This window comes from Rattus rattus, chromosome 4 (genome assembly GCF_011064425.1).
Source record: "Rattus rattus isolate New Zealand chromosome 4, Rrattus_CSIRO_v1, whole genome shotgun sequence".
NCBI lineage: Eukaryota > Metazoa > Chordata > Mammalia > Rodentia > Muridae > Rattus > Rattus rattus.
In genome coordinates this window covers 52780696-52808554 of record NC_046157.1, presented here as the reverse complement: position 1 = coordinate 52808554, position 27859 = coordinate 52780696, and the positions used below count along the sequence as shown (strand labels likewise).

General features: G+C 46.5%; 1 protein-coding gene across 3 annotated transcripts in view; it reads left to right on the top strand.

The window, feature by feature from the left end:
• The window catches only part of Itsn1 (intersectin 1), a 176310-nt gene that overhangs the window by 59889 nt on the left and 88562 nt on the right, over nt 1–27859 (top strand). For all 3 annotated transcript variants that reach the window (XM_032900414.1, XM_032900413.1, XM_032900412.1), the window contains exons 5-14: nt 2567–2727; nt 9911–10090; nt 11425–11521; nt 14527–14627; nt 18337–18400; nt 21866–22003; nt 23290–23402; nt 24726–24988; nt 26766–26915; nt 26997–27137. In XM_032900414.1, coding sequence (XP_032756305.1) covers nt 2567–2727; nt 9911–10090; nt 11425–11521; nt 14527–14627; nt 18337–18400; nt 21866–22003; nt 23290–23402; nt 24726–24988; nt 26766–26915; nt 26997–27137 — 1408 coding nt within the window. The remainder of the gene's footprint in view (nt 1–2566; nt 2728–9910; nt 10091–11424; nt 11522–14526; nt 14628–18336; nt 18401–21865; nt 22004–23289; nt 23403–24725; nt 24989–26765; nt 26916–26996; nt 27138–27859) is intronic.

The following is a 27859-nucleotide window of genomic DNA, read 5'->3' as shown; positions in this document are numbered from 1 at the left end:
GAGGAACAGGGGTTTATGGTCATTCTCTCTATAGAATTGCAGGCTAGCCTGGGCTACCTGCAACCCTATCTTAAGGGCAGATGCACAAATGAGTAAGACAAGTTACTAAGCAAAAGTCCCAACTAAAAGTCATTCTAAGCAGTAAAGTACTCAGTCCATCTCTCTAAACTCAGAGCTAAGTAGAGATGTGCTCAGCAGTAACTGGAAAAGATTGTTAAAAATATTACAAAAGAAAAATGGCGCCTTACTCTCTACTTAGGTCATTGTATTAGTGATTACACTTACAAGTTTGGTAATACAGTTATAGCATAAGTGACTAATAAAAGTTTGTGCATATGTTTAAATCAGGGTCTTATAAACACCTAAAAAATAGATACCTAGGGAATTATACGACTTTCAATTCTGGTAAAATTTTATAGAATACATTTGTCAATAAGATTTTATGAACACATATGCATGTGTGCACACATGAATAGAGATGCACGAGTGTGTGCATGTGTCTGTTTGGAAGCCAGAAGTAAACTTCAGGGTTTGTTCCTTAGGAACTGTCCACCTTGGTGGTTTACTTTTTATTTATGTGTATGTATACATCGGTGTGAGTATATGCTGTGTGTGTGTCCGTGTGTGTCCGTGTGTCTGTCTGAGAGTCCAGAATAGGGTGTCAGGTTCCTTGGAATTGAGTTTTTATCTGTATGACTGTTTTCCGTGTGTGTGTGTGTGTGTGTGTGTGTGTGTGTGTGTGTGTGTGTGTGTGTGATCAGTGCATCATGCATCACATGTGTACAGTACCTTGCTCGGGTACCTCTGTCTCCTGCCAGAAGAGACTATCAGATTCCCACAAGAACTGGAATTAGACAGTTGTAAGCAGTGCTGGGAGGTGACCCTGAGTCCTCTGCCAGAGCAGCCAGCAGTCTTAGCAGCTGAGCCATTGCTGGAGCCTCTGCATTGTTTCTGCTCCTGAGACAGGGTCTGGACCATCAGAGAGGCTAAGCCCAGGGCAGATCTGTCTGCCTCACTTTCCTGGGGGAGGATCACAAGCACCCAGCCCCACGCCTGGCTTTTATGTAGGCTGGGGTTTCAGGTCCTTATATTCATGCTGCAAGCTCCTGCTTGACCAGCTTACTCCAGTACCAAAACCAGTCCCCTTAAAATGGCAAACAGAACATGGCACCAAGCTACTAGGACCAGATCACATCACGCAGACCTGGGGATTCAAGACTAATCTGGCAATGTCTCACGTTGTAGGAACACTGAGTGCATAGCACGCAGAGAGTGGGATAGTTAATATGGATTGAAAGTGCAGTATGTGTCTGGAAGAAACATGGTTGATCATGGACTAACACCCCACCGCCACCAATGACTTAAAGTTAGGTTAAAGATGAAAATGCAACAAAACAAATCGAAGGCCAAAAACTGATAAAATAATATTTTGTGTATACAGTGTATAATTTCTACATAGTGAAGATCCACACGCAATCAGTAGACTAAATTTTTGACACTCAACTAATTCGCAGTTAAATAGTTAATTTTATGTGTATAGAGAGTGCTTCTAAACTGACAAGAAAAAGAAATACAATCTGCCAGGAAATTTGGCAAAGTTTAGAGCCAGCAGTTTGTAGAACAATAAAGCCAAGCATGCAGGAAGCGTTAGGAAAGTGACGCTCAGCTTGCAGCCACAGAGAAAGGGGAGCTTGGGAGGGTCACGACTGCAGGCCCCATGCTGTCCGCAGGCTCCTTCCTGCTTGATCATCTGTTTTTCCAATATAGTTGTGCTGACTGCAGGGCACACATATGCTTCATGCTGTCATTGAGGGTAAAAGAAGAGAAGTCTGGAAAGTATTTTTATGTTGTCATGAGTATGCGAAGCTGGGTTCCCGGCCTTTTGCTTCCTTTTCCATTGAAAACTCAGTACAAAGATCGCCCGTCCATGGATGCTGGAGGGTGGCTCTGAAACAGCCAGCAGCTCCTGAGCACAGTGCTGAGAGCAGGGCAGGCTTCTCAGCCGCTTAGCCTGAAGACTTCCACTGAAGGCTTCCAGCATAGCAGTGTTCCAGGGTAGGATAGCATGCTCTGCCATCTCCCATGGATGAGGAACACCACAAAGTAAGTGGGATTTAATTGAACGTCCCTGGAAATAACACTATTTCCAGATCCCACTTTAATAACATTTAATCACAGTGTAATTCCTGAAACAGATTTACTGTTTGGAATTGCCATGTGTAATTCAATGATTGTAGAATTGTCATAGAACTGACTCACTGCCATTCCTATCCGATTTTAGAACATTTTTTTAAATCTTAAAAAGTAAGAAATCGTCATATTTTGCTGAAAGTCTCTCAGTGTCTCTGGGTAAAGAATAACAGAGTGCAGGATACCATATAGCCACATAAAATGTGCTGGGCTTTCTTATCAGCATTCCCTCCACCCCCCAGCAGGTAAGATGTTTCATTTTCTTTGTTCTCCATGGGGTAAAGGAGCCAGTGATTTTGCTAGTACTGGGAAGTAATATGGAGAAAGGTCCTTTGTCTGCTCAGTTTTCTGAGTCGTCTGCACTGCTGGTTTGCAGGGCGCTGGCTGACATGAATAAGGATGGAAGGATGGATCAGGTGGAGTTTTCCATAGCCATGAAGCTCATCAAACTGAAGCTGCAAGGATATCAGCTCCCCTCCGCACTTCCCCCTGTCATGAAACAGCAGCCAGTGGCCATCTCTAGTGCACCAGCGTTTGGTAAGTCTGAAATTACTTGGTTCCTATGTTTTGTTGTTGTTTTAAAAATGGGTATCTCCCCTTCTCTTTCCTCAGAAATAGTGACATTCTCAGCTGGTGTTGCCTAAATATTGACAGCCTTCAGAAAGATAACGCTGTCTCCCGTGAGCCCAAGGGTAGAGGCCCTCGGGGTGGAGGGAGAGCATCCTTCCTCATGGAAGGACATCCGCGGACTTTGCTGCTGCAGCTCTGTCTGCTGGCTGTCACATTACTTCAGTTCTCCAGAGTCTGTTCTCCTTGTGCATAAACAGTTCCTTAGGGTTGTGATATCGCTGTCTTTCATTTGAGATGATAACATTTACCCCTTCCCCTTTTCTCCTTCCACACCCTCTCATATACCTCTTACAGCTCTCTTTCAAAATCATGGCCTCTTTTTTTCATTAATTGTGTGTGTGTGTGTGGGTGTGTGTGTGTGTGTGTGTGTGTGTGTGTGTTTAGGTTTGTAAATATAATCTGCTCTGTCCATATAATGTTATTTACATGGATGTTTTCAGGGCTGACCCCTGGGTAACCTGGTAACTCTTCCCTGGGGAAGATCCTTTCTCCTAGTCTCTGAGTTCCTAGTTGCCTTAGTGGTTATTCAGGATTGAGGGCTCCTGCCCTCCTCCCTCCCATGTCAGCATGTCTAATGACATTGTCCCTGTTCAGCTCATGTTTAGACACTCATGTTGGTGAGACGTCATGGGTGTAGCTCTAATGTTTACAGGGGACACAATCTCACAGAAACTCCCTGACCCTCTGATTCTTACAGTCTCCACAATGATCCTGGAGCCTTAGTGGAAAGAACGCTACAGTAGATGGGTCTTTTAGGACTAGACACCACGTTTTCTGTAATGTTCTCCCTCTGTTGCAGAGAAAGGTAGCCTTGATGAAGGTAAGGGCTGCATTTACCGATGGGTATAAGGACAAACACTTCGAATGTTTCATTTAGATTTTAATAAAGAGGTAATTGCTTCTCCTCTGAGATCCATGACTTCACTCACTCTGGGCACTCGGCTAAGTTTCCAGTGCCCAGCATCATTTTCCTCCGGCTGCGTGAGTCTTAAATCCAGCTGTTGAGTTAAATGAGCTGTTGGTTACCACCGCTGTGTGTGTGCCACTGCTTCATCAGTCCCATGGTGTCACTATGCCACTTCCTGTCACCTTGTGGTTGGTAAGTGCCATAGTTGAGTAGGTCTGTTGTCACCTTGTGGTTGGTGAGTGTCATAGTTGAGTAGGTCTGTTGTCACCTTGTGGTTGGTGAGTGTCATAGTTGAGTAGGTCTGTTGTCACCTTGTGGTTGGTGAGTGTCATAGTTGAGTAGGTCTGCTGACTGCTTTCCTCCTTTGCAAGTTTGCATGGTGCTTTCTGGCACCTAAAGTTTCTGGCACCTAAAACCTCAGCGTAGTGCTAATAAAGTTTCAAAGCAGCCTATGAGGAACATTATAAATTCAAATCGTAGTACTCTATGTCATTATTGTGGGGACCTTTGGCTACAAGGCTGGTTTTCTAAGAGGAAGGCATGAGCTCGAGGAGATTGTTAGGTTAGTGGGCCAAGGGTCTGTGAGGAGAAGCACAAAGCTATTCAAGAGCAAAGTCTAGGAGGAGCACAAGTAAACAGTGTAGTAATCGCACCTGACAAAGCCATTCGCCTGTGTCTGCAGTACTAGCCCACAGCTAGCCAGCCTGTGCAAGTGGACTTTGCACTGAATCCTGGAAGGTACTCCAGCTAATTGTTCAAGAATCCTGAGTTAAAGAATGATTGGTTTTCTTTTGGACTTTTCCAGATTCATGTTCCATTTCTTCTTTGCCCCCCTAAATTTGGATGTAGTTCCTTCTTTGACACTGATTTGCTTTCTCTTTTTCTGCCCTGGGACTTTTGTTGACGCTGCTGTTCTTCTGAGGCACTTCTGGACCCACAGCTCGGTGTTTTACAGGTGTTTCTATCCCTTGCGCTGCTACCGAGGGAACCCTGGCTGCCAGCCATCACTCTTCCCTAGGCTCTGGCCTGCATCCCCTCATCTTGTTCTTATCTTGATTTACCTTATCAACATTCCTGATTTAAGGAGGATAAACAAGCCATGAGGGCTTCAAAGAAGGTAAAAGTACAGGGGCTGTCAGGTTACCTGAAGACCTAGTGCTTACTGGTATTCGCAGGTCCACTCCCAGCTCAGTGGGTCATGACTCAGATAGGGATGGTGATACTAGCGAGCTCATAGTAGCCTTGTGTGCTTTGGCTTGGAGAGGAGTACAACACTCTTGTCATGGAGCAGAGTCTGAGCAATGCGGAGGGTTGGGAAAGTTGCCCGGTGTCAGGGAGCTGTACAGTGTTTGAGGAAGGAGTGTGGTGCAGGCACGTGGACTCAGATCTCGATGTGCTGTGGTGTGGTGGCTTCAATAGAAATGCCCCCATAGACAGGTGTGCTTCATTGCTTGGGCATGGGGAGTGGCACTGTTAGGGGGCGTGGCCTTATTGGAGTTGGTGTGTCATTATGAGGCAGGCATTAAGGTCTTCCATGTTCAAGCACACCTAGTCTCCTGCTACCTTCCGATCAAAAGGTAGAGCTCTCAGCTCCTTCTCCAGAGCTGAGTCTGTCATGCTTCTCACTATGTTGATAATGGACGAAATCTCTGAAGCTGTGAGCCAGTCCCAGTTAAATGTTTTCCTTTATCAGAGTTGCATGGTCACAGTGTCTCTTCACAGCAATGGAAACCCTGACTAAGCCATGTGGCATTGAAAGCTGTGCTAGCAGGAAAGGCACTACCAATGAAAACAGAGAGCATGAACAGAAAGGCTGAGGTCCTACAGCCAGAAGTGAGTGAGCCATTGCTTGAACTATCCCTGGGGGGTGAGGCAAGAACAGGAGAGGAAAATGATGACAGAACTTGACCTGTGGGCATCTCAGTGACCTCGTCCCTGTGAGTGACTGAGAGAGCATTATACTGTTTGAGATCAGTGCCTGTGTGGGGGCTGGAAGAGGGCTTGAGTGTTAGGAAATGGTGGGAAGGCCAGCTGAGATACTGGGTGGGAAGGCCCCAGGGAGCACAGGATTCCAAGCATTAAGGTGAGCATCACAGGAGGCCGTGGCATCCCAATCCAGCCTTCAGTAAAGATGTTTAACCAGAAAAGCAGTCCATAGTCAGCAAAACCCTAGCACTTGGGAGACAGAGGCAGGAGGATTGCTGCAAGGTCAAGACCAGCCTGCCCTGCATAGTGAGCTCCAGGCCAGTCAAAGATTCAGAGAGACCTGGTCTCAGTGGACAAACAGGACGTACTCACTGGATGGGAGGAGGGTCGCCTTTGCGATTGGGTTGTTTTGCTTTTGCTGGCTTGTCATGCTGGGGCTCAGACCCATGCTGCCCTAGGCAGGCGTTCCGCCTCAGCTCTCAGTGAGGCTAAAACAATGAAAGAGTTGGGAATGGCAGCATAGGTGCCCAATACCACCTTCTAGAGGCTCAGACAAGACTGCAAGTTCAAGAACAGCCTGGGCTGCAGAGATGGACTCAAAGCGCCCCCCCCATGGCAAAATTGTAAAGAGTTTTTAGCATTTGGAGACTTTTTAAGATGAAGAGTTTGTAGTTCTAGAGATGAGGTCTTGGAAATCTGCCATTGTCAACATTTTGAAAGTCTTAAAAGATTTAGATCGAGTGTAATTTAATACAGCTATCAAGAATCTGGCAACAAATTAACTTGATATGCATTGATATGTTGGCATAAAATCACTCTGATTCAGGTGAGATGTGTGGTAAGGTGTTGATGGTGGTTGTGGCCTGTCAACCACCCTCAAGATGTCTGTAAATCATAAACTTATACCCAAGTTAGAAAGTTTCTTCCTTTGCCGAACTGTGAGTACCTATAAACATTGTCAGTGTTGTTTGTCCCAATGAGGAGCTGCATGTGGCATGTAGCTCAGGAATAAAACAGTTTTAACATATTCATTCACCAGCCCGGGGGTCTGAGGTTTCAGTTGAAAGTGCCAAAAGAATTGGGGGGACAATTACTCTCTCGTTACAGGGACAGTCCAGGAACCCACCCTGTCACCGAGGATGGCATCTAACTCCTGATCCTGCTTCAGCCTCTTGAGGAGTAAGAGCCTGTTTTAAAAAGACGTCAGGCTGGAGAGCTGACTGCTCTTCCAGAGGTCCTGAGTTCAATTCCCAGCAACCATGTGGTGGCTCACAACCATGTGTAATGAGATCCGATGCCCTCTTCTGGTGTGAAGACAGCTCAGTATAATTTTTTTTTAAAAAAGGGACAGACGTCATGTTCAGTCTAAGGAGATGTAAGGCGAGGGACAGAGTTCAGGGAAGCCTGTGAGAGAGAGCTGGAGTCTCATCACCAGAGCCTTTAAAGCTGAGCAAGTGTCTTGGCAACTGTAATTCCACACACGGAATCCCCAAGGCAAGTTGAACACAGTTCACAACTGTTCAATAAAGTGGAAAGTGAGCTGCAAAGATAGTCAAAGTCGACATCAGGGCTCTACACAGGGCGTACACACACACACACACACACACACACACACACGCACGCATGCACGCATGCATGCACACACGCACGTTCATACTTTCCACACATGCATAAATATAAGGAAGACCTATAGAAAGGAATTCAAGTAAAATAGAAATGAGGGTTTGTCACAGTGCAGGAGCAGAAGGTAGAAAATTGTCTCTCTGGAGAAAACAAAGTAGTGGGTCACCATTCCTAAGAAACTAGATCTAGCCAATCGAAACAATGTGCCTGGAAGCCTCTGAGTACTGAGGGGTTTGCAGAAGGCCTGAAATATCTTGAGCAGTCTGGTTTCCATACCCCCTACTCCCTTTGACTTATCTGGTATGTGGGGTCCTGGGTTTGATCTCTCACCACAAAAAGTGAAAAAAAGAAAAGACCCAAACCCCAGCTCACCCAGACGCTTTCTGGGCACAAGCCTATAACAAGGTAAAGTGAATGGGGGCAGAGTCAGACGGGAGGCCCTAAGGCGAGGGGGAGACATGGGAGGAGGGGGTGGCCAGGGACCAGAAATTCTAGAAAGCAGGATTCAACTACATTAAGCAGCAGACAGTCATCCCTCACCAAGTTATTCTTAGAAAAACACTCTATAGCCGACACCACTCCACCCCAGTGGACAGTGATGCCACCATTACAGTCAAGCCACAGGGTGCTGAGGATCTGATACAGGGCTTCAGAGACCAACTTAAACCCAGGACTTAAGTATCCCAGAGGGAGAAGACAGGATTCAGCAAAGAATGAACATCTGAACATCAAGCCTTTATTCTAAAAACAAAGGCAAAACTAGAAGCAACGTCACCGATACTATTCTGAAGAGAAATAAAACCTTTTTTAAAATTAGAAGAAAATGAAACAGTAGATATAAAAAGGCTGGAGGAACTGACAGATACCAAGATTAAAAAGTTGGATAGGAATTCAGGAGGACTCTCCCACCAGGGAACAAAGTGACTGTACAGCAAATTCAGGACCATTATCTTGAAATAGAAGGTTTGAAAGAGTGTGCCCAAGAATACCAACCCGGAAAGACCAACGTAAAGTAGATTCTAATTTAAACGTATTGGAGCACGCAGAAGAGGAAATCATATGGTCCATGAAGAAAAATAGAATAGCTTCAGATGTTGACTACAGTGTTTTGTTGTAAAAGAAAATTGAGTAACATATTTAAGATTCTTAGGAAACAAGTGAGGCAAAGTATTTTAATGTCCTGAAAATGGACACACAGACAGACTTTTACCGACATGTAAGGTGGAGGGGTATGCTAGTTCCTTCTATTGTCTGTTTATCTGTCCACTTACCCATCTGTATCTGTTCACCTGTGTGCCCATCTTTCTCTTTTCCCTGTCCATTGAAAAGGTGATTGCTCCCAGCAACAGTGATTGTGGACTAGAAATAGCATTTCCTGCTATATAGGAAACCAGAATTTCTTGGTGGGGGGGGAACCAATCTGATTCTAGACCTGAAATATGAACTGTCCATGATGAACTTAGAAGTGTGTTCTTTGGTAACGGTCAGTTAAGAACTGACGGGGATCAGTACAGCAGTAAGGGACCAGCCTGGAGAGACTGTGTTGTCCAAAGAGGGCATGCCAACAGTGATGTGCACATAGATAGTTAGGGCATTCGTAAAGCCGTGTCTCACATGCTTAGGCTGGGCTGCAACTCCTCACCCTCCTGTCTCTGTAGCCATGCGTGTAGGATTAGGTGTGCGCCACTACTCTTGGCTATGATAAAAAGACTATTTTGCCTTAGGAAAATCATGAAGCTGTTAAAGTGGAAACAAATTTAAAAGATAAGGTGATTAGTTTTAGCTCCAACTTCTTTTGTTGGCTAGAACATATCCATCAAGATGTATTTCTCTCATTAAATATGTAGTGTATTTTGGAGATGCAGGTAATGTGGCTGATTTGTTACTCCCTTTATATTCAGCACCTTTCTCTTTTCTTTTTTGTAAAATTGATTATGCTTTAAGAACTTGCAAATAAATAAAAATAACATGCAGAAATTAACCAGACCCAGAGTCTATAAGGTGTATTTGTTGCCCTTCCTTGTGTTGCCATTGTTGTTTTGTTTTAAACACAGTCTTCTGTGGCCCAGGCTGGCCTCAAACTCTCTGTGTAGTGAGGGTGACCTTGAACTTACGGCCACCCTCTGAACCGAGGGATTACAAGTATGTAACTCACACATGGTTTGTGTCCCACTGGGGCTAAACCCAGGACTTCCCGCATAGTAGGAAAACGCTCTACTAACTCAGCTACATCTCTGACCCCAGTGCCTTCCTTATTACTCCTCCTCTTGGTTAATTCCTGTCCAAGTTGAGTGTAAGTCTTCTCGTCCCTTAAAAGAATATTGCGGATTATATACAGGAAACAGTCAGTGCTGACAGTGGGCCACGTGAGTAAGAGAACTCAAGGCCTTGGGATTCTTGACATAAATTTTTGTGTTTTCCAACTGTTTAACCTAAGGGTGTGTGTTTAAATAATTTTTTTGGTGCAGTGTTGCATGTGTTAACCAAGCAAGCACTTACATGAGCTGTATTCTCAATCCTGGAACTGTTTTCTGTGGGGACACGGTTCATCAGGGACAAGCGTTCTTCCTCCAGCTGTACTGAGTTGAATGTCACTGCATGTCACCATGTGACTTGTTGGGGCTTTTCTTCCAGGTATAGGAGGGATTGCTGGAATGCCACCACTGACAGCTGTTGCTCCCGTGCCAATGGGCTCCATCCCAGTTGTTGGAATGTCTCCGCCCTTAGTATCTTCTGTCCCTCCAGCAGCAGTGCCTCCCCTGGCTAACGGGGCTCCTCCTGTCATACAGCCTCTGCCTGCATTTGCTCATCCTGGTATGTGTTAAATAGAGACGAGCTTTCCACTTTCTAGTCATATCTAAATGAGATATAGGGATGGTAAATCTCCTATTTGATTTCTCGTTTCCAACTAACATATGACATTGCACATGCTAAGACTGGGAGGAAAGAAAGTAAGGCCGTTATGGAACTTGAGTACCTCCCCAGCCAAAGAGAGACCCAGAGGTAAAAGCCAAGAGCTTAAATGCCTTCCCAGGGTCCCGTAAGAGCCACAGAGATGGGCAGTATTTGAACATTCTGTGTTTTCATGCATCAGTTACTTCTGTTCTTTAGCTTCCATGAATTGCTACTACACCACCCTGTCCTCTGTGTAGAATTCCACAGTGAGGAAGAGTGAGCAGTGTTGAACGGGTGGAATGAACTGGGCAGAATGGGAAAGAGAGTCAATTAAATGGCCAAATATATTAAGCGCACACTGTTAAACACTTGCGTAATTGAAGGAAAGGATGTGGTAATTTTGGATCCTGGTTTAGCTAATTTCATTTTGAGACTTTATTCAAAGTCTTTTCCTATAATTAAAGCATCGACTATAAATATAGATAGCCTTGGCCTAACGAATCATAAGGAATTCGTAGCAGTGTGGTGTTCTTTTTAGAAAGCTATTTGGATACCATATCAGCAGCATGGGTTTGGGTATTGTTTTTGTGTCACTGTTGCTGCACCTGAGCAACCTGCACGTAGGTGTGCGTGTGTGTTTCCCATGAGAGGAAGGATCCAATGAGCCCCCTTTGTCGGTCTGTCTTGTAGCTGCACAAGATAGCAGCCAACATAGTCCGCACAGCTGTTCCAGTGGCATGGGTGAACCCACAAGTGCTGACTTGTGTTCTCTTGTGCTGTGGCAAGGTTGGGGGAGGCTCCTGCTAGGTCTCATCAGGTCAGATGAGAATCACCACAGATCTGTCGCTCCCTAGCACCACAAATTATCTGGCCAAGACTGGGCAGCCTGGGACTTCTTGGCTGCTGCATTAGGAACTAATCTTTTAGCTCCTTTGATGGTAAGAAAATGCCATCTTACTTGGAACCGTACCTACAATGTGACACTAAATGTTCAGTGAAGAGTGGATTTATGAACGTCAGCCTCATGCTCAGCTGGGTGCTGCTCAGCACAGCAAATAAATCTAGCAGTGGGATTGGCAAGAGACAGAGTATGGGGGGCGACTGTGACTCCATTCAAGAAGACAGAGTATGGGGAGCGACTGTGACTGTGATGGTGGCCACTGCTTCAGAGTTACAACTCGGAGTTTAGATGTTTTAAATAAGGGGCATTTTCTCTTATAGAGTTAAAATTATTCAATATTTTGTTTTTACAGCAGCCACATTGCCAAAGAGTTCTTCCTTCAGCAGATCTGGTCCAGGGTCACAATTAAACACTAAACTACAGAAGGCACAATCATTTGATGTAGCCAGGTAAGACTGCTTGTTTGTTTTTGTTTTTTGTTTTTTTTTTTTTAATTCATTTATTTTATTTATGTGAGCACACCGTCACTGTCTTCAGACACACCAGAAGAGGGCATCAGATCCCATTACAGATGGTTGTGAGCCACCATGTGGTGCTGGGAATTGAACTCAGGACCTCAGGAAGAGCAGTCCGTGCTCTTAACCACTGAGCCATCTCTCCAGCAAGACTGCTTGTTTGTAATGAGAAGGTTACTTAAGGCATTATTTGATTCGCTTAAATGAATTTTCCAGATTTATTGCCTGCTTGTACCCACATGTGTACGTGTGTGTGTGTGTGTGTGTGTGTGTGTGTGTGTGTGTGTGTGTGTGTGTCCCGCATTCCTGATGCCTTTGGAGGTCAGTAGAGTGCATCGGATGCTCTGGAACGGAACTTACAGATGGCCGTGAACCACTATGTGGGTGCTGGAAATCAAACCTGAGTTGTTCACAAGAGCAGCAAGTGCTCTAACCACTGAACCATCTGTCTAGCCCCCATCCTTTATTTTTACCTTGTTTAATTTCGTAGAATTCTAATAATGTCTTTTAAAATTCTCCATGATGTGTTTATCATTCATCGTTTATTTACTGCGGAGATGACGAAGACCAGGCCATTTCTCCTAATTTTTTTTAAAAAGCAGAAACATGGCAGTACAGGGTGGGTGTGGTGCCAAGAGGTAGGGAGCGCTTGCCACATGTAAGGAGCTGTGTTCATCAGCGGCACCAAAAAAGAAACAGAATTGGACAGACTTGAACGGACTCTGGGGAGCTAGGAGAGCCAGTTGATGATCTTGTATTAATCATTTAAAAGCTTATGAATTTTTTATATGAGATTGGAGCCAAAGTTGGTCTTGCTTTTAATACTGTCATAATCTCATAGTCTGTCTGCCTTAGTGGTAAAACAGGAGCAAACAGGTTTTGATGAAGCAGGTTACTCGGATTAGAGCTCCTGATCACATATCATATGTGCTCAGGTTTGAGAGTCTCTACGATCTCGTTGCTCATGTGTGGCCAACCAGAGTTTCCTATTACCCGGCATATGTTTCTTTTACTCATTTTTTCTAGGGCTGAGATTTAAGCTCATTTTCACGTTAAAATTTCCCCCTGTCTCAAGCTGGAGTTTCCTGTGTTTTTAACTTTTCTCACATGATTTTTGAATTCTGCCTTAAAGCTGCCTTATAATACTAGGATGAGTAATATTGATAGTTAGCAATACTTAAGTTTTTCCACATTGGTAGTGATCTTTTCGATAACATGAAGTTGTTGACGATTTCATAATGGAGCCAACTAAGTTTTAGGCCATGCGCTCCTTGAGTGTTTGGTCTGCTTACCCTCTGAGGAGTGAGGGAAGAGGCTGTTGCCTGATAGTATAATCTGGAAGGGCGTCTGTGTGCAGCCCCTTTATCTGGACAGTGCAGGGGCAGGTGGTTAGCTTGTAGTAAACAGGCAGGCCTGGCATCAGCAAAGCATCAGTGAGACAGAATGAGACAAGTGTTGCAGAGGTACATACAGCAGCGTCCAGCCTGGTGAGTGTTTCCATTGTGAACTTACAGGAGTCACGAGGCTCAATTGTGCGGTTCCTTTTCACGTGTTGAGAGGTGACTCCCAGGGAGTTTAACCTCGTGGACACCACAGATGTTAGATAATAACTAAAACTTCAGCGTGTGCCTGTCTCCATGCGTGTGTGTGACATGACTCTAAGCATGAAAGATTACATATGGAGCCTTACTCATCGTCCGACTTCCACACGCAACGCCACCTTCTCTGTCTCCATTGTGTTGAAATTATTTGACTGGGCATGAGACTCTTACAAACTGGCTGTGTCAGTGTGATACCGTGGCATGTGCAGAAGGAATTGCAGGCGTAACTCACTGAGAGCAGGGTTTCCTGAGGTCAGTGTAGCACATTGGCAAGGAGACCTCAGTGTTGATTACAGTCAAGGCAGTGGAGCTCCACGACTGCCCCACTGATTTGCCAGGACCCTGGCCATATCCTGTGTCCTCTCTGGGAGGTTTTCCACTTGCTAGGAATTTAAACCTCCCAGCAGAAAATGTTGGGCTTCATTAAGAAGTGGGTCCTAGGACAGTCAGACAGCTCAGAGGGTAAAAGTGTTGGCCTCTAAATCTGAGGACCTGGGCTCAATTCCCAGGATCCATGGGGTGAACAGAGAGAACCAACTCCTGCAGATGGTCTTCTGCCCTTATACATGCATGGGTCATGTCATGTGTGTATCTTCTCTCTCACACACACAAACACATGCACATGGACAAGCACAAGTAGATAAATAAATGGAAAAACAAAAAAGAAATGAGTATATTTTGCTAAATGTGTTGTAGAGAAAGGTAAGTATTTTGAAGTGTACTTTTTAAAAAGCAGTTGTCACCATTGCTTTAACTAAAGGAGAAATTCCTGGGTGCTTAGGAAAACCTGGGCAGTACATAATGCCTCAGCTGTGGGCATCTTGTCCACGTTACTGGACCCTTTCGGTTATTAAATACGTTGAATATGAGGTAGTCACCTGATTTGTTAGTTTTTTCTTTATATCTGGGTTAAGAACGTTTAGCTAGTTTTTAAAAGATGTCCTTTATATGTGTGCGTGTATTTATGCCCTATGGGTGCAGATGCTCTCAGAAGCCAGGAGAAGGTGTTGGAGCCCATGAGCTGGGTTGCAGGAAATTGTGGGCCCCATGACAAGTGTGCTGGCGCTGGACCTGTGTCCTCTGGAAGCGAGCTCTGTAACTGCTGAGCCATCTCTCCAGCCAGCTCCTCATTTACCTCTGTTGAAAGAAGCCTGTACTGCAGTGTAGAAGCTCTGTGGCTGGCTGTGGCTTAGTGGCAGGACTTTCCCTCTGCAGGGGCCTGGGTTTGACCCCAACCCCATCAAGAGGGAAAAGGAAACACTACCACCTTAGACAAGTCTGGACCCCAGCAAGCTGTTTCTCACAGTGCACCACCCTCTCCTTCCTCTTTCCCCACAGCGCCCCTGCAGCCGCAGAATGGGCTGTGCCGCAGTCGTCAAGACTGAAATACAGGCAGTTATTCAACAGTCACGACAAGACCATGAGTGGACACTTAACAGGTGTGTACACACAAGGATTTAGTGAAACGGAGTCCTTGCCTTAAATACAGATTGTGTCTAGATCCTGGAAGTCAAGAAAGAGCGTTTCCTGGTGTCTGTTTCCTTATTTTTAGGTAGGTTCCTTGTCTCTGCTCTGTTGAGTTTTCACGCACTGGTAACCCTCTCACATTGCCTTCCCCTCTACTCTGGTAAGCTAGTGCACAGGCCCGGAACCCTCTCCTCTCGCACAGGTGAGCGGGACCGAGAAGGAGCTGTGATCAGGGCACCCGAGCTTCTCACAGGTGCCTCTGTGTGAGCATGGAGGCTGGATGCAGGTGATGGGGTGGGAGGGAGGAACTCTGCTGTCCTGATTGCCCGGTGCTCCTCTCTTTGGTATCATTTTTTCGTCTAAGAATTAATTTGCAGGATCTTGGTGGGTTTTCTAGAGTGTGTTATGAAAAGCATAATCTTTAATGAAGGTGAACAGAGCCCTCTTATGACCTGTCCAATCCTGACAAGTGGACAGGGAAGGAGATGAGCTGACTGGGCAAGCCATCATGCAGAGAACAAACACTTTCTAAGATCTGAGTCCTGTCTACTCATGTCTATGCCAGCATGAGAAACGGCAAATCAGAGAGCGAATTCTGTACAATTCTTTTGAGACTTGTGCATGTCCTGCAGCCTAACTGACCCACGGCAAATGCCCATGGCTGGTGTGTGTGGATCCCCACCAGCAGACGTCTTGGTGTCAAGTGTGTTGGGACGCCAGCTGACCCAGCTGCAGAATGACCCTTACTTCCGAGAGCATTTCCCCCGCGAGCATTTTCCAGTGACTTAACTCACACAGCTGGCTAGACACACACTCCCCCTCTCACATAAGTCGATATATATTACCCCGTGTTTTTAAAACCAAGGCCTGCAGGTCTCTGTGTAGGGCTGAGGCTTGTGCCTTTCCTCCATCCACGTGAGCGTATCCATTGGTGTCACTCTTGTTCAGACTGTGTTTAGGCGGCCATGTTGATCAGCCTGAAACACTATCATAGGAACTGAGCAGGTATCATTATCTAGGAATTTGTTACATAAATATGTAACACACACACACATGCACAAAGTCAGGGACAAACGATATAGCAACACTGAAATATAGAAGCAGACTTACGAGTAAGTTCTCCACGATGACAAGCAGCACCTGTGAGAGAGAGCTGACCCTGCAGGTGTGTGGCTGCCGTGGCAGTCCTCTGAGCAGCAGATTAGTGCTTTCTCCTCTTCGCAGAGGCGTGTTTCTGTGCTGGGTTGTATTCCGAAACATGAGTACACCGTGTGGTTATGCACTGGTTAAGTGTGAGAGCCAGTGTTAGTTTCCCTTTGTTGGACTGAAAGCATCAGTTCCATATAATTACATTTTTTTCATGTGTTCAGGTCCCCTCCGCAGACACGGAGGGAGGCACGTTGTCTCTGAGAGCTTCCTGTAAGCGGTACTATCTCACCGACGCCCTTATGTATGTGCGTGTGCTGCCACAGAGACGCTCTGCCAGATCAGAGCTCAGTTCTGGCCTTCCTGAAAGCCCTGTCTTAGTTTTGGATCTATTTTGATGTTTACAGTGAGGGTTCTAGTTGTGGAGATAGTTGTGATCTTCCAGGGCAGGGAGCAATAAACTTTTCTGTGAGGAGTAAGCTGTCCGCACAGCAGTTGCAATTCTTGCATCTTTGACACTGCATCCCCAGAGTAGCCGGTTCTCATCCTGAGACAGTGGCCCAGAAGAGTTTCAGTAAAGTATTTATAAACGATGAGCCGTCCTGGCTGGCCTGGGCGCCGTCCTCTGCCAGCCCACGCTGGCGTAGAATTTCCTTCATCACAGAGGTCAGGCACCTCATTTCACTAATATCAGGCAAAGACTGGCGCAAGTCCCCTGGCACCTGTACCTGGGTAGTCAGTCCCCACAGTCGCTGCGGCCGAAGTGGGTGTACACTAGTGGAGAGAGGGGTAGCAAGTGAAGGACGCTCTCTGACTTTGTTCTGTTTTCATATTGCTAGCTCTCTGAGTAGTGTTACAGTCTAAAGAACGTGGCCAGCAAGCCTTCCTCACTTCACTGTGCCCTAATAACTTGATACTCTTTACATTAATCATAAAAATTACTTAACACTTACTACTCTCAACACTGCCAAAACAGCGACTCCCATTCATGAGAACCCCAATCTGGAAGCTGCCTGAATGTCACTGAAGTCTGGTGGGTAATCGTGACGTAATCCCACAATGCTAAGTGTGCAGCAGTGAAGGTTCTGATTACATCACGTGTAATGACCTGAGCAGAGCGAGCCAGGCCCAACAGACACATTAGGAGTTGGCTCTTCTCACCAGGAAAGTTAAGGAGGAGAGGGAAGGGGGCGCCCCTGAGGTGCCAGGGGAACTTCCTCTCTGTCAGTCCACTTAGAAAATGAGTCAAGAACATATGCACACTGTGTGTGTGTGTGTTTGCGTGTGTGTGTGTGTGTGTGAGTTTCCGTGTGTGTGTGTGTGTGTGTGTGTGTGAGTTTCCGTGTGTGTGTGTGTGTGTGTGTGTGTGTGTGTTGTGCGTGTGTGTGTGTGCGTGTGTGTTTGCGTGTGTACATTAATGTGCACTTTCCTGCAGTGTATTATCTGTAACCCTGGTAACTAGCCCCTGCTGGGTGCTGTACATGGGTGCCAAGCTTGGTGTTATGGTGCCTTACGTGAGTGACAGATGTACTCACGAGCCCTGAACACAAGCAAGCCTGTGAGCAAGGAGCTGCCCCGCTCCCTACCCCAGCCCTCAGCAACTGGGCCATAGCATCTCGCTGGTTAGGATGCTTCCCTTCATTTGAGGACGTTGCAGCCTCTGCTCCTGGCTGTGCAAGAGCATGTACACTTCTGTGTTCCACAGTCAGGTGACATTTGGAAAATAATGGACACCTGGGTTTATACATGGGAAAGGAATCTTCCCATTCCTTGGTCCATGGGTGTTCCTGGGACTACACCTTTGAGACAGTGCTGCACTATGACTTGCCTTTCCCTGCCACTGGCCCAGCACTCAAAATCTGCGGGTTGCAGTTTTTAGTCTTAGAGCTAAAGCTATTCCTCGCTGGGAATGATGGTGCTTAAGTTGAAAGTGACCTTCAGCTACTCACACGCTTAATGCATATGTGGTGACATGGTCGGTGCCATTAGAGGACCTGCTAAGGCCTCTTCCTCTAAGAGTCTCTTAGCCGTGATGAAACCAGCTGGTGGCCTCTGTGACAGAAGATATTCAATCTATAGGTATAGTGTCTCCATAAATAAAAGCCCACCATACAAAAAAAAAAGGAATAATCCGACCAAAAGGGCAGACTGCTTGAAGCTCTGGTCTTTGGATTTTTGAGACAGGGTTTCTCTGTAACAGCCTCAGTTTCCTAGAACCCATTGTGTAGAAACTCACAGAAATCCTCCTGCCTCTGCATCCCAAGTGCTGAGACTCAAGTCCAGCCCACCCAGCCTGAAGCTCTAGTCTTCTCCACTCCTCACTGGTCACCTGGTCAGCTGAATCTGACTCTCCTGTGCTTCTAGATTCTTCCCTGCTGCTGGGGCTTCTTCTCTTTCCCAAAGCTCCTGCATAATTGCAGGGAAGGAGTGCAGTGCTGGGGCTGCGTGAGACTGCAGGAAACCTGTGTGCAGCAGAGCTCTGGACTCTCATGGAGTGTTCGAGGATTCATCTGTGTCCTTTTTCTTCCTGGTTAGGTCCCCAGGCAAGAACTATTCTCATGCAATCAAGTTTACCCCAGGCTCAGCTGGCTTCAATCTGGTAAGGAAGTACAAGTTCCTTGGTTTGTATAAAGTAGAAACTCACTAAGGGGTGTTTTCCTCCCAGGATTTGAGAGTCACATCCTTATTTAGAGAGGATGGAATATGCTTAGTTTTTAATGAGCTGTGATAATCACTGCTCTTCAATGACAGGGATAGCATGATAAGCCCTAAGAACTTAAAGTATGGTCTAATAATAATTCTTTTTTCTTTTAATAACTTATTTATTTTCATTTTATATGCATTGGTGTTTTGCCTGCATATATGTCTGTGTGAGGATGTCAGATCTTGGAGTTACAAACAGTTGTGAGTTGCCATGTGGGATTTGAACCTCTGGAAGAGCTGTCAGTGCTCTTAACTGCTGATCCATATCTCTAGCCCCTGGCTAACAATTCTTAACCCAAGGCCAGATTCCTTTTTGCCAATGACTTCAGACCATCCTCTGTATTTTTTTACCTATAAATACTTGTTTTTCCTTTAACTGTAACCGTTGTGCCAGGAGTTAATCTAAATATTTAAGTAGTCAGTCATGTCAATTAATGAGCTAATCTTCAAACACCTTACAGCAGCTAATAGTTTTTATAGTGTTATTCGTTCAAGGAGTAAAACAAACCTATACAATATTTAATTAATATTAATTAGTGTGTGTGTGTCTGTGTGTCTGTGTGTCTGTCTTGTCGTCTACATGTATGTCTGTATACCAAGTACAGGCCTGGTGCCCTTGGAGATCAGAAGAGTTTAGTGAGAATTTTTGTTTCTTTAAAAAACACAGAAATATTATGGGAATATGTTTGTCTTAGGGTTTTTCTGGCTATGAACAGATACCGTGACCAAAGCAACTGTTGTAAGAACATTTAATTAGGGCTGGATTACAGGTTAAGAGGTTCAGTCCATTATCATCAAGGTGGGAGAATGGCATCCAGGTAGGCATGGTGCGGGAGGAGCTGAGAGTTCCACATCTTTATCAGAAGGCTGCTATGAGGAGGGTCTTAAAGCCCAAGCCCACAGCGGCACATTTTCTTCAACAAGGTCACGCCTGCTCTAACAATGCCACATATATTCTAATAAGGCCACACCCCTTGTAGTGCCACTCCCTGGGCCAAGCATATTCAAACCACCACAGTGTTTTCCTTTTAATCCCAGGTGTGGGGTGTGGGGTGTGGGCCTGCTTCAGGTTGTCCATAGCAGCAGACTAGGCTTTGCCTCATGCTCTTGGGGTGGGGGGGGGAGTGATTTTGCAAGCTGCATGTACTTTCTGCCATTGTGTGACATTTGGAATTCTGGGGACTTCTCAGAGGGTAGATAAATGCTAGGGCCCTGAAAGGGGTGGTGGGTTATTGGTTGTAGTTTGTTAAGTAGTCATATGCAAAGAAGAAACAAGAAATTAGATATCCTGATCTAAGACAAAGATCAATCTTTCTCCAAGGAACTTGCTGCCCCTAATATAACAATATTGTTGGAACTCTGACTTTATTCCGGGTTCTTTTTCCTTTCCTCTCTCTCCTTTTTCTCTCTTATCTATGTAAGGGAGCTGAAAGGGTAGGAAAATGTGGAGAAAGGTGGAGGAAAGGGGAGCCCACCAAGTAGCAAAGACCAAAAGACCAGCTCCAGAAGAGGGCAGCGCCCCCTGGGTGTGGAGAGAGGACTGTGAGCCCCTCTGTAGTGCTGGAACCAAGCCTAGGTCCTCGGAGAGAGCAGTTGGTGCTCATAACTGCTGCGCTACCTCTCCAGCTCATTAACTGGTATATTCGAAAAATTCCCTTCATCTCTACATTACCCTTTCTTGTTCTCTACGTCTTCCCCAAGTCTTCCCAGAACAAATGAGGTAATTTATTGAGTATTTTCCTAATGGCTTGACTTCATTATGTCCCTCTGGTGGTGTTTAATTTGTTTCTATGTTTCCTGTAAAATGACAATTAGATTTAGAGTGAGACTTTTCAGATTTGGCACTGTGACACTTGGGGACAAAGATCCTTTATTCTGGGCTGCCCTGTGCACGACCCCATCTCTAGCCCTCACTTTATTGGATCATCTGTACTGGTGGCCAACCCAGAATGTCTGCAGACATTAGCATGGGCCTCTTGAGCACTGCGTCACCCTCGGGTGTAAACCACTGAGCAGAGTTTACTTTGCCTTTTGCTCTTGGGCTGAGCCTAGTGATGCAGAGTGTATGTACTGCCTTTGAAATGCACACGATTCCCCTGCTAGTGCATACGACCTCCAGTAGGCCTGGATGAGTGCTGCCCCGGCCGGGCAAGCTTCCTTACATTTAAACGTTAACCGAAATTATTTACTTCTTTTTTTTAGAATCATTTCTTATGAAGCCTGCCTCTTTTTGTCTTGTGTTGCTAGCTGCCTGGAAAATAGGCCTGGTGCCTTCTGCTGACTCGCCAGGTCTTGGCATGTGGTGCAAGCATGTCATGCATCTGCTCTACAAGGAACTGACTGAGCACATTGTCCTCTCTTCTTCCCTTCTGTGTCACAGACAGCCTGCCTTTTCCTTAGACTAGACCAACTACTGGTGTTCCCTACCTAGGACACACGCAGAGGTCTGGTCCAACCAGCGTCCTAGGCCCCTCTGGACAGGGCTGAGGTGTAGCCTGTGCGCAGCTGGTTGGAAGGGTCTTAGGCTGCTGTCCGACTTTCTTCCATTTTTCACTGATGATTTAGCTCTTAAGACATCTGAGGCATCGCTGCTACACTGTTGTATTTTTCTTCTTCACACTAAAAGAATACTTTACTTTTGGTGGCTCTTAGCCAGTATGGGAGAATGAGAATTTTAAAGACCATTTAGTCTGATTTCCTCAGCTTGTGCTGTTGACCTTGTGAGTAAATGTGAGCTCTAAGTGTGATTGGGAAGTCAGCTGTTTACTGCCTTGATCTTGTGGGCAAGTTCAAGCCAGATGAGGATTGTATCGCTACAGTGAGGTCCAGAAATGCCCCCACCTCAGAGAGGGCCTGGACACTAGAAAGATCAACCCCCACATAGTGAAAGGCCCCTGCGCGGGACCTAACCTCTCCCATTCTCGTAGGTGGTTTCATTGTAAGCAGACATGCCCATTCATTTATATGTTGCCCCTCACGTCTCGGCAAGAGTTGATGTGGTATGACAGGGCTGCTGTGTCTTATAGACAGGACATAATTTGCTGTTTTATCCTTTATTTTGTCTGTTCTTTGTCTAGCAGGTAGGATTCTAACATTACAAGAACTTGAGTGTAGTGTGGTTTAAAGGGGCTTGCAGGGACCTAGACAGGAGCATTACCATTAAGTCAGCATCGGTCCCTCGTACCGAGCGTCCTGTTTATCCTTCCAGCAGTCTGAAACAGTGCTGCTCTAGAAGCTGGCACACAGAAAGACTCTTTTGGCCCAGGATCAGAGTAAGGAAAGAGAACTTGCAAGTCGCTGGTGAATAGTAAGAATTGTCCATTTTCGTGAACTGGATTGTATGAATTTTCTGTTGGATTAGGAATCTTTCCGACATTGATCAAGATGGAAAGCTCACCGCAGAAGAATTCATCCTAGCGATGCACCTGATTGATGTTGCTATGTCTGGTCAGCCACTGCCGCCTGTCCTGCCTCCAGAATACATCCCTCCTTCTTTTAGGTAAGTGACATTTTATTCTTGAAAGAGTTTTGCATGGATTCCAAACTTGGCTCTGTTTGCTTTGCTGGCACGAAGATCAGCTCTCCATGAATTGAAGGGTTTACCTCAGTTCCCTGTTGGGCCTGGTCTCCCCCTGGTCTTCTGTACGGAGCACAGGAGAAGCAATCAAGTACAGGACCGAGGCTGTTCATGTTCGAGCCCACCAATACCGAAGCTCACCTATTACCGTAAGCTCACAGTGAAGAAGAACCTGAGTGAGCAGACATGGTCACGCCTGCAAATCACACACATCCAAGAAGTAACAAACGTGCTGGTAATGTAGAAAGTATAATCAAGAAAATAATTCTCAAAAATTCCCCAGAATAAACAGACTCAGGAGATAGGTAGTCAGGAGAAGCCTGCAGTGACTGTGTATCTACACACCATCCCAGAGTTCCATTTACCTGGTGAGAGACCGTGTAAGACCTGAGACTCCATGAGGAGCCTCAGACTTCAGGTGAGGCTTGGGCACAGTCTCTGTTAAAGGGAGAGAGAGAGCCATGGAGCCGTCATCTCTGCTTCCTGTGGCTGGGAGCAAAATGGAACCCCACAGGGAGGAAGGGCAGGCAGCAAACCTCACAGCCTCAGGAACACGTCAGGACAGCATTTAGAATGAGAGATTAGATTTGTTTTGCCCTGGCTGTCCTAGAACTCACTGTGTAGATCAAACCGCCTTGAGTTCTTGGGGCTCTCCCGTCCTCTGCCTTCTGAGTGCTGGGACTGAAGTCGTGTGCTGCCATCCCCAGCTGAGGGAATGTTCTAAGGGCTCAATGACACTTATTAATAATTGAGTTGATTTGTTTTCAGAATGGTAAGTATATGTTGTGCTTAGGAGGGACTGAAATAGTGTTTCTAAAGGGAAGGCACTGACCCTAGTCAGCTGCACTGAGTGGGTCCGTAGTCAGCCCTCATCGGCTGTTCTGACTCACGTGGCAGTTCTGAACTGCTTGTTGGTTTTGGGGCGCATGATGGTTTGGAGAGTGCTGGAGCCCAGGATCTTACACATGCAAGCGTGTGTCAGCACTGAGCTGCGTCTCTAGCAGGAACTTTTGAGCAAGCGTGGCACTGGGACTCTAATGACATTTAACTGCCTATTTAAAAACCTTGTGAGAAGAGAAAACCAATGTACTTTGTCACTGGCGAAGCCTGCTCCACCGTGAGGCAGTCGGCCCTTCCTGCCCCTGCCTGGTGCGGGGCTGCCCGCAGCTCTGTGTGGTGCTATGTGTTGCTCTTCTGTCTTCCTGCAGAAGAGTTCGCTCTGGCAGTGGGATGTCCGTCATAAGCTCTTCGTCTGCAGACCAGCGGCTGCCCGAGGAGCCATCGTCAGAGGATGAGCAGCAGGCGGAAAAGAAGCTGCCTGGTGAGCGGCCCTGAGTCTGAGCAGCTGAGGGGGGCTCTGGCTCAAGATGGCAGCAGGAGTGGGGCCGGACACACTTGGTTTCTGATGCTTGGCCGTTGCTGCAGCCGCCCAGAGGCAGGCGCAGGCGTTTGGACTCGCGTTGAATGCACCTTTACTCCATCCTTTAAGTGGGATCCGGTTTCCTCCTGTGTAGGTGTTTTCATGGAGTATAGAGCACTCAACTCTGCTGTTAAGGTGGTTCTTGGTGTCACCAGGGCAGCAGTAAAAGTGAGGGCCACACATCGTTATTTTATTTTGCTAACCAAAGGAGCGTATGTTAGTTTTAATGTGAGCTGATTTTTAACCCTCATTTTAATGGCAAATCTATTGTGTTGTTAAGTTAGTCTGATGGCGTGGTTCTGAATTATTGATAAAGCTGCTCAGAAGCAGTTTAAATTAAGTCTCTGTTCTGACTGCTTTGCCGGTGTCACCTGGCTGCGTTTTCCCTGCTCCCCACTTAATTGATTGGCTCAGGCATTCGAGTCCTCCAGCTGATTACATTGCCTCTCGGTTTGGTTCGGTGATAAAATACTTACTGCAAATACCAACGAGCAAGGCTGTGTGTTAAGCTCAGTGAGGAATTTGAACATCACTGTGATTATACTCTCAGGAGTATTACATTAGGTGACATAAAGGTCGTGGTATGTCTCAAGCTGGTCACTCTCGCAGCAATCTTCCTGAGTCTCTGAGTGCATGCTGGGATTGCAAGTGCATGCTGCCACACGTGGTTTCCATTAAGATCTAAGGCACAGATCTTTTTTTTTTTTTTTTTTTTTTTTGTTCTTTTTTTCGGAGCTGGGGACCGAACCCAGGGCCTTGCGCTTCCTAGGCAAGCGCTCTACCGCTGAGCTAAATCCCCAACCCCTAAGGCACAGATCTTAATGGAAGATTAAGATCTACCTGTGGTTGGCCAACATGGAGACGAGTGTAGGAATCGCATCTCAGAAGAATGAGTCAGAGGAACGGGGCTGAGAAGGAGCATCTGTCCCTGAGTGTGAGATTGCCACACTGATGATGGCAGAAATGAAATTTCCCTGTCAAGCCCAATGTTCTTAGCTAGGATTGTCCTTTTCTGTTGGCAGGACATATTCATTTGTAATTTTAAGCAGGAGATGACACTCTCGGGATATTTTGGCTTCGTGTTTTTCTGTTTTTTTTTTTCCCCCTGCAATCAAAGGCATCACAGGGACTGGGCAGTTCTGGCTTTGGGTTTGTATTGCAAGTATGCACCTGCGTCTTCTTTGGAAATGGTTTCCCGTGATTGATACCTGCTGTGTTTCAAAGTGACATTTGAAGATAAGAAGCGGGAGAACTTCGAGCGAGGCAACCTGGAGCTGGAGAAGCGCAGGCAGGCCCTCCTGGAGCAGCAGCGCAAGGAGCAGGAGCGGCTGGCTCAGCTGGAGCGCGCCGAGCAAGAGAGGAAAGAGCGGGAGCGCCAGGAACAGGAGCGCAAGAGACAGCTAGAGCTGGAGAAGCAGCTAGAAAAGCAGCGGGAGCTGGAGAGGCAGAGAGAGGAGGAGAGAAGGAAGGAGATCGAGAGGCGGGAGGTGAGCAGCGCCTCGGCTCCCACTGTGGGGCAGAGTCAGGCGCACCCTCCTGTCCTTGTGAGGTTTAGTGCATCCAGCTTGCTCAGTCCTCACCACCTAGTCCAGAACATGTCATGACCACGCTCCCCATGCACCCTTCTCCCAGCGCCTGGGAATGCTAACTTACACACTGTCTCTATTTGCCTGCTAGTAGAAGGGGTGATTTGGTGAGAAGTCCACCTGGATAGTGGAAGCCGTTTCTTGTCTCTCTTGTTTGAGTATACTACCACCGTCCTCCCATGAGAACCAGACATAAAGACAAGGTTTTCCTTATTAAAAAGTGTTTTTGGAGGGGCTGGAAAGATGGCTCATTGGTTAAGAGCTCTGGCTGCTCTTCCAGAGGTCTAGGGTTCAATTCCCAGCACCTACATGGCAGCTCACAGCTGTCTGTACTCAAATTCTAGGGGATCTGGCACCTTCTACCATACATGCAAGCCCAACACCAATGCACATAAACTAAATCTTTTTAAAAAAGTTTTGTTGGGTTGGGGATTTAGCTCAGCGGTAGAGCGCTTGCCTAGGAAGCGCAAGGCCCTGGGTTCGGTCCCCAGCTCCAAAAAAAAAAAAAAGAACCAAAAAAAAGTTTTGTTATCTTCTAGTTAATGCCTTCGAGACAGTGTGTAGTCGTCAGCAGCTTTGCAGTTATATACAGACAACAGGGTGCCGGGGATTGACCACAGCAGCCTAAGTATGTGCGGGGGACTGACATCACTGTCTGTCCGCCAGGGCGTCGCAGTGTAGCTGAGAGCTTGCTACGTGAGGGGCAGTCACACTGAGTGCCATGCGCCCTGCCTAGCAGTCATTGTAGACTAGGTTAACACTTTGAAATTACAGCGTTTCTGTTTTAGAAGAAAATGCATGATTAAGAAGGTGGGAATCCCCGGCTTTTAGAGCTGTTGTCTTAAGGTATCTGTGACTGTGACGGAACAGCATGGCCAAGAATCTCTCACACACCTGCCCATCTCCAAAGGAAATCAGGGCAGCAACTCAAACAGGGCAGGAACCTAGAGGCAGGAGCTGATGCAGAGGCCATGGAAGGGTGCTTCTCTCTGGCTTGCTCAGCCTGCTCCCTTATAGAACCCAGGACCACCAACCCAGGGATGGCCCAGCCCATGGTGGCTCTATTGATCGCAAATTGAGAAAATGTCTTACAGCTGCATCTCATGGAGGCATTTCCTCAGCTGAGGCTCCTTCCTCTGTTGTGAGTCTAGCTTAGGTCAAGTTGACATAAACCCAGCCAGTACAGGTTGTTTAGATTGTGCCCAGTGTGGAAGTCTGAATGCAAACGCTTCTAGGTTCAAAACTGCACTAAATAGTTAAATATGGGATTTTCACATTGGGGTGGTGGTTAACCAATGAGGCCATGCAGACATCTAGGGTGATCTCCATCAACATGTGGACAAGGAACGTTCAACTTACAGGTAGCAACGTCTCCTTCAGCAGAAGAAAGTCACGCTTACTTGGTATTTTCCTTGAGGATTTTAGTAATTACAAAAAATTCCCTTCCTCCCTGTGAGTGTAAACAAGGACACAGTTAGCCCACTGTGCTTCTGGGGAGGCATGAGGAATGGGCTGGAGTGGGAAGGGGGTGTAGGGCAACTCAGTCAGAGCCGGTGTTAGTGAGTGCTGCAGTGTAAGATGTTTCACCTTTAGAAGAAAGGGCTTACTGGGCATTCTTAAAAAAGAGACATTGCACAGTGTCAGAACTAAAAAGATAACAAGCTGTCTGTAACTACAGGCGGCAAAACGGGAGCTTGAACGGCAGCGACAGCTTGAATGGGAACGGAACCGGAGACAGGAACTCCTGACTCAGAGGAACAAGGACCAGGAGGGCATCGTGGTTCTGAAGGCGAGGAGGAAGACTCTGGAGTTTGAGTTAGAAGCTCTGGTGAGTGTGGCCTGCACTGGGTAGCCCAGCACTGGGGGGGCGTTGACCTCACACTCACCCTGCCGTTTTCCTTTGTTGAAGAATGACAAAAAGCATCAGCTGGAAGGAAAACTTCAGGATATCAGGTGTCGACTGGCAACCCAGAGGCAAGAAATCGAGAGCACAAACAAGTCTAGAGAGCTGAGAATTGCGGAGATCACCCACTTACAGCAACAGTTGCAGGTGGGTTCCATGGCTGAGCTTGAATCGCTCGCTTACTCAGCAGACGTTCACCATCTAGCATTCATCAGGCACTGGGGCAAGCGGGATGCACCTAGGTTGTGTCCTTGCTTGTAAGTAAACCCACAACCATTTCCTAAGGCTGCTCTGGCAGGGCAAGGCCTCTGTGGACCCGGAGGCTGCAGCAAAGAACCTCTAGTCTGACTGGAGTCTGCTTTCTGGGCTGTTCTCTGCGGGGCCACCTAAGTACAGAGGGGCGGGCTTCTCTCTCCCATTCGCTTAGGGCCAGAAGGGTTAGAATTTCAGGTTTTGTTATTGTTTTGTTTTGTACTTAGAATATTTATAACATATAATGAGTATCTTAGGGGAAGGCGCCCAGTCTAGACATGAAATTCATTGTGTGATATTTTAATGCATGCACTGTAATTGTCAGGTCAGGTGCTGGATTTCCACTTGAGGCTTCATGTCAATCTTCAAACCATTGCAGATTATAGCGTTAGATGGCAGCTTCTCAGATCAGGAATGCTCAACTTGGTGCCATTAGAATATGGAGAGTGCCATAGAGGCTGAGTGGTGAGGGGTGGAGGGATCTTGGAGTAGGGAAAATTCAGTGTGATCCAGGTCTTGTGGACAGTTTCTGTTGAAGCTGTTTCCTGTGACATTTGAGCAAGGATCTGAAAGCAGTGATAAGTTGAGCTTTGGGTATATGTAGGGAGCAAGCTCAA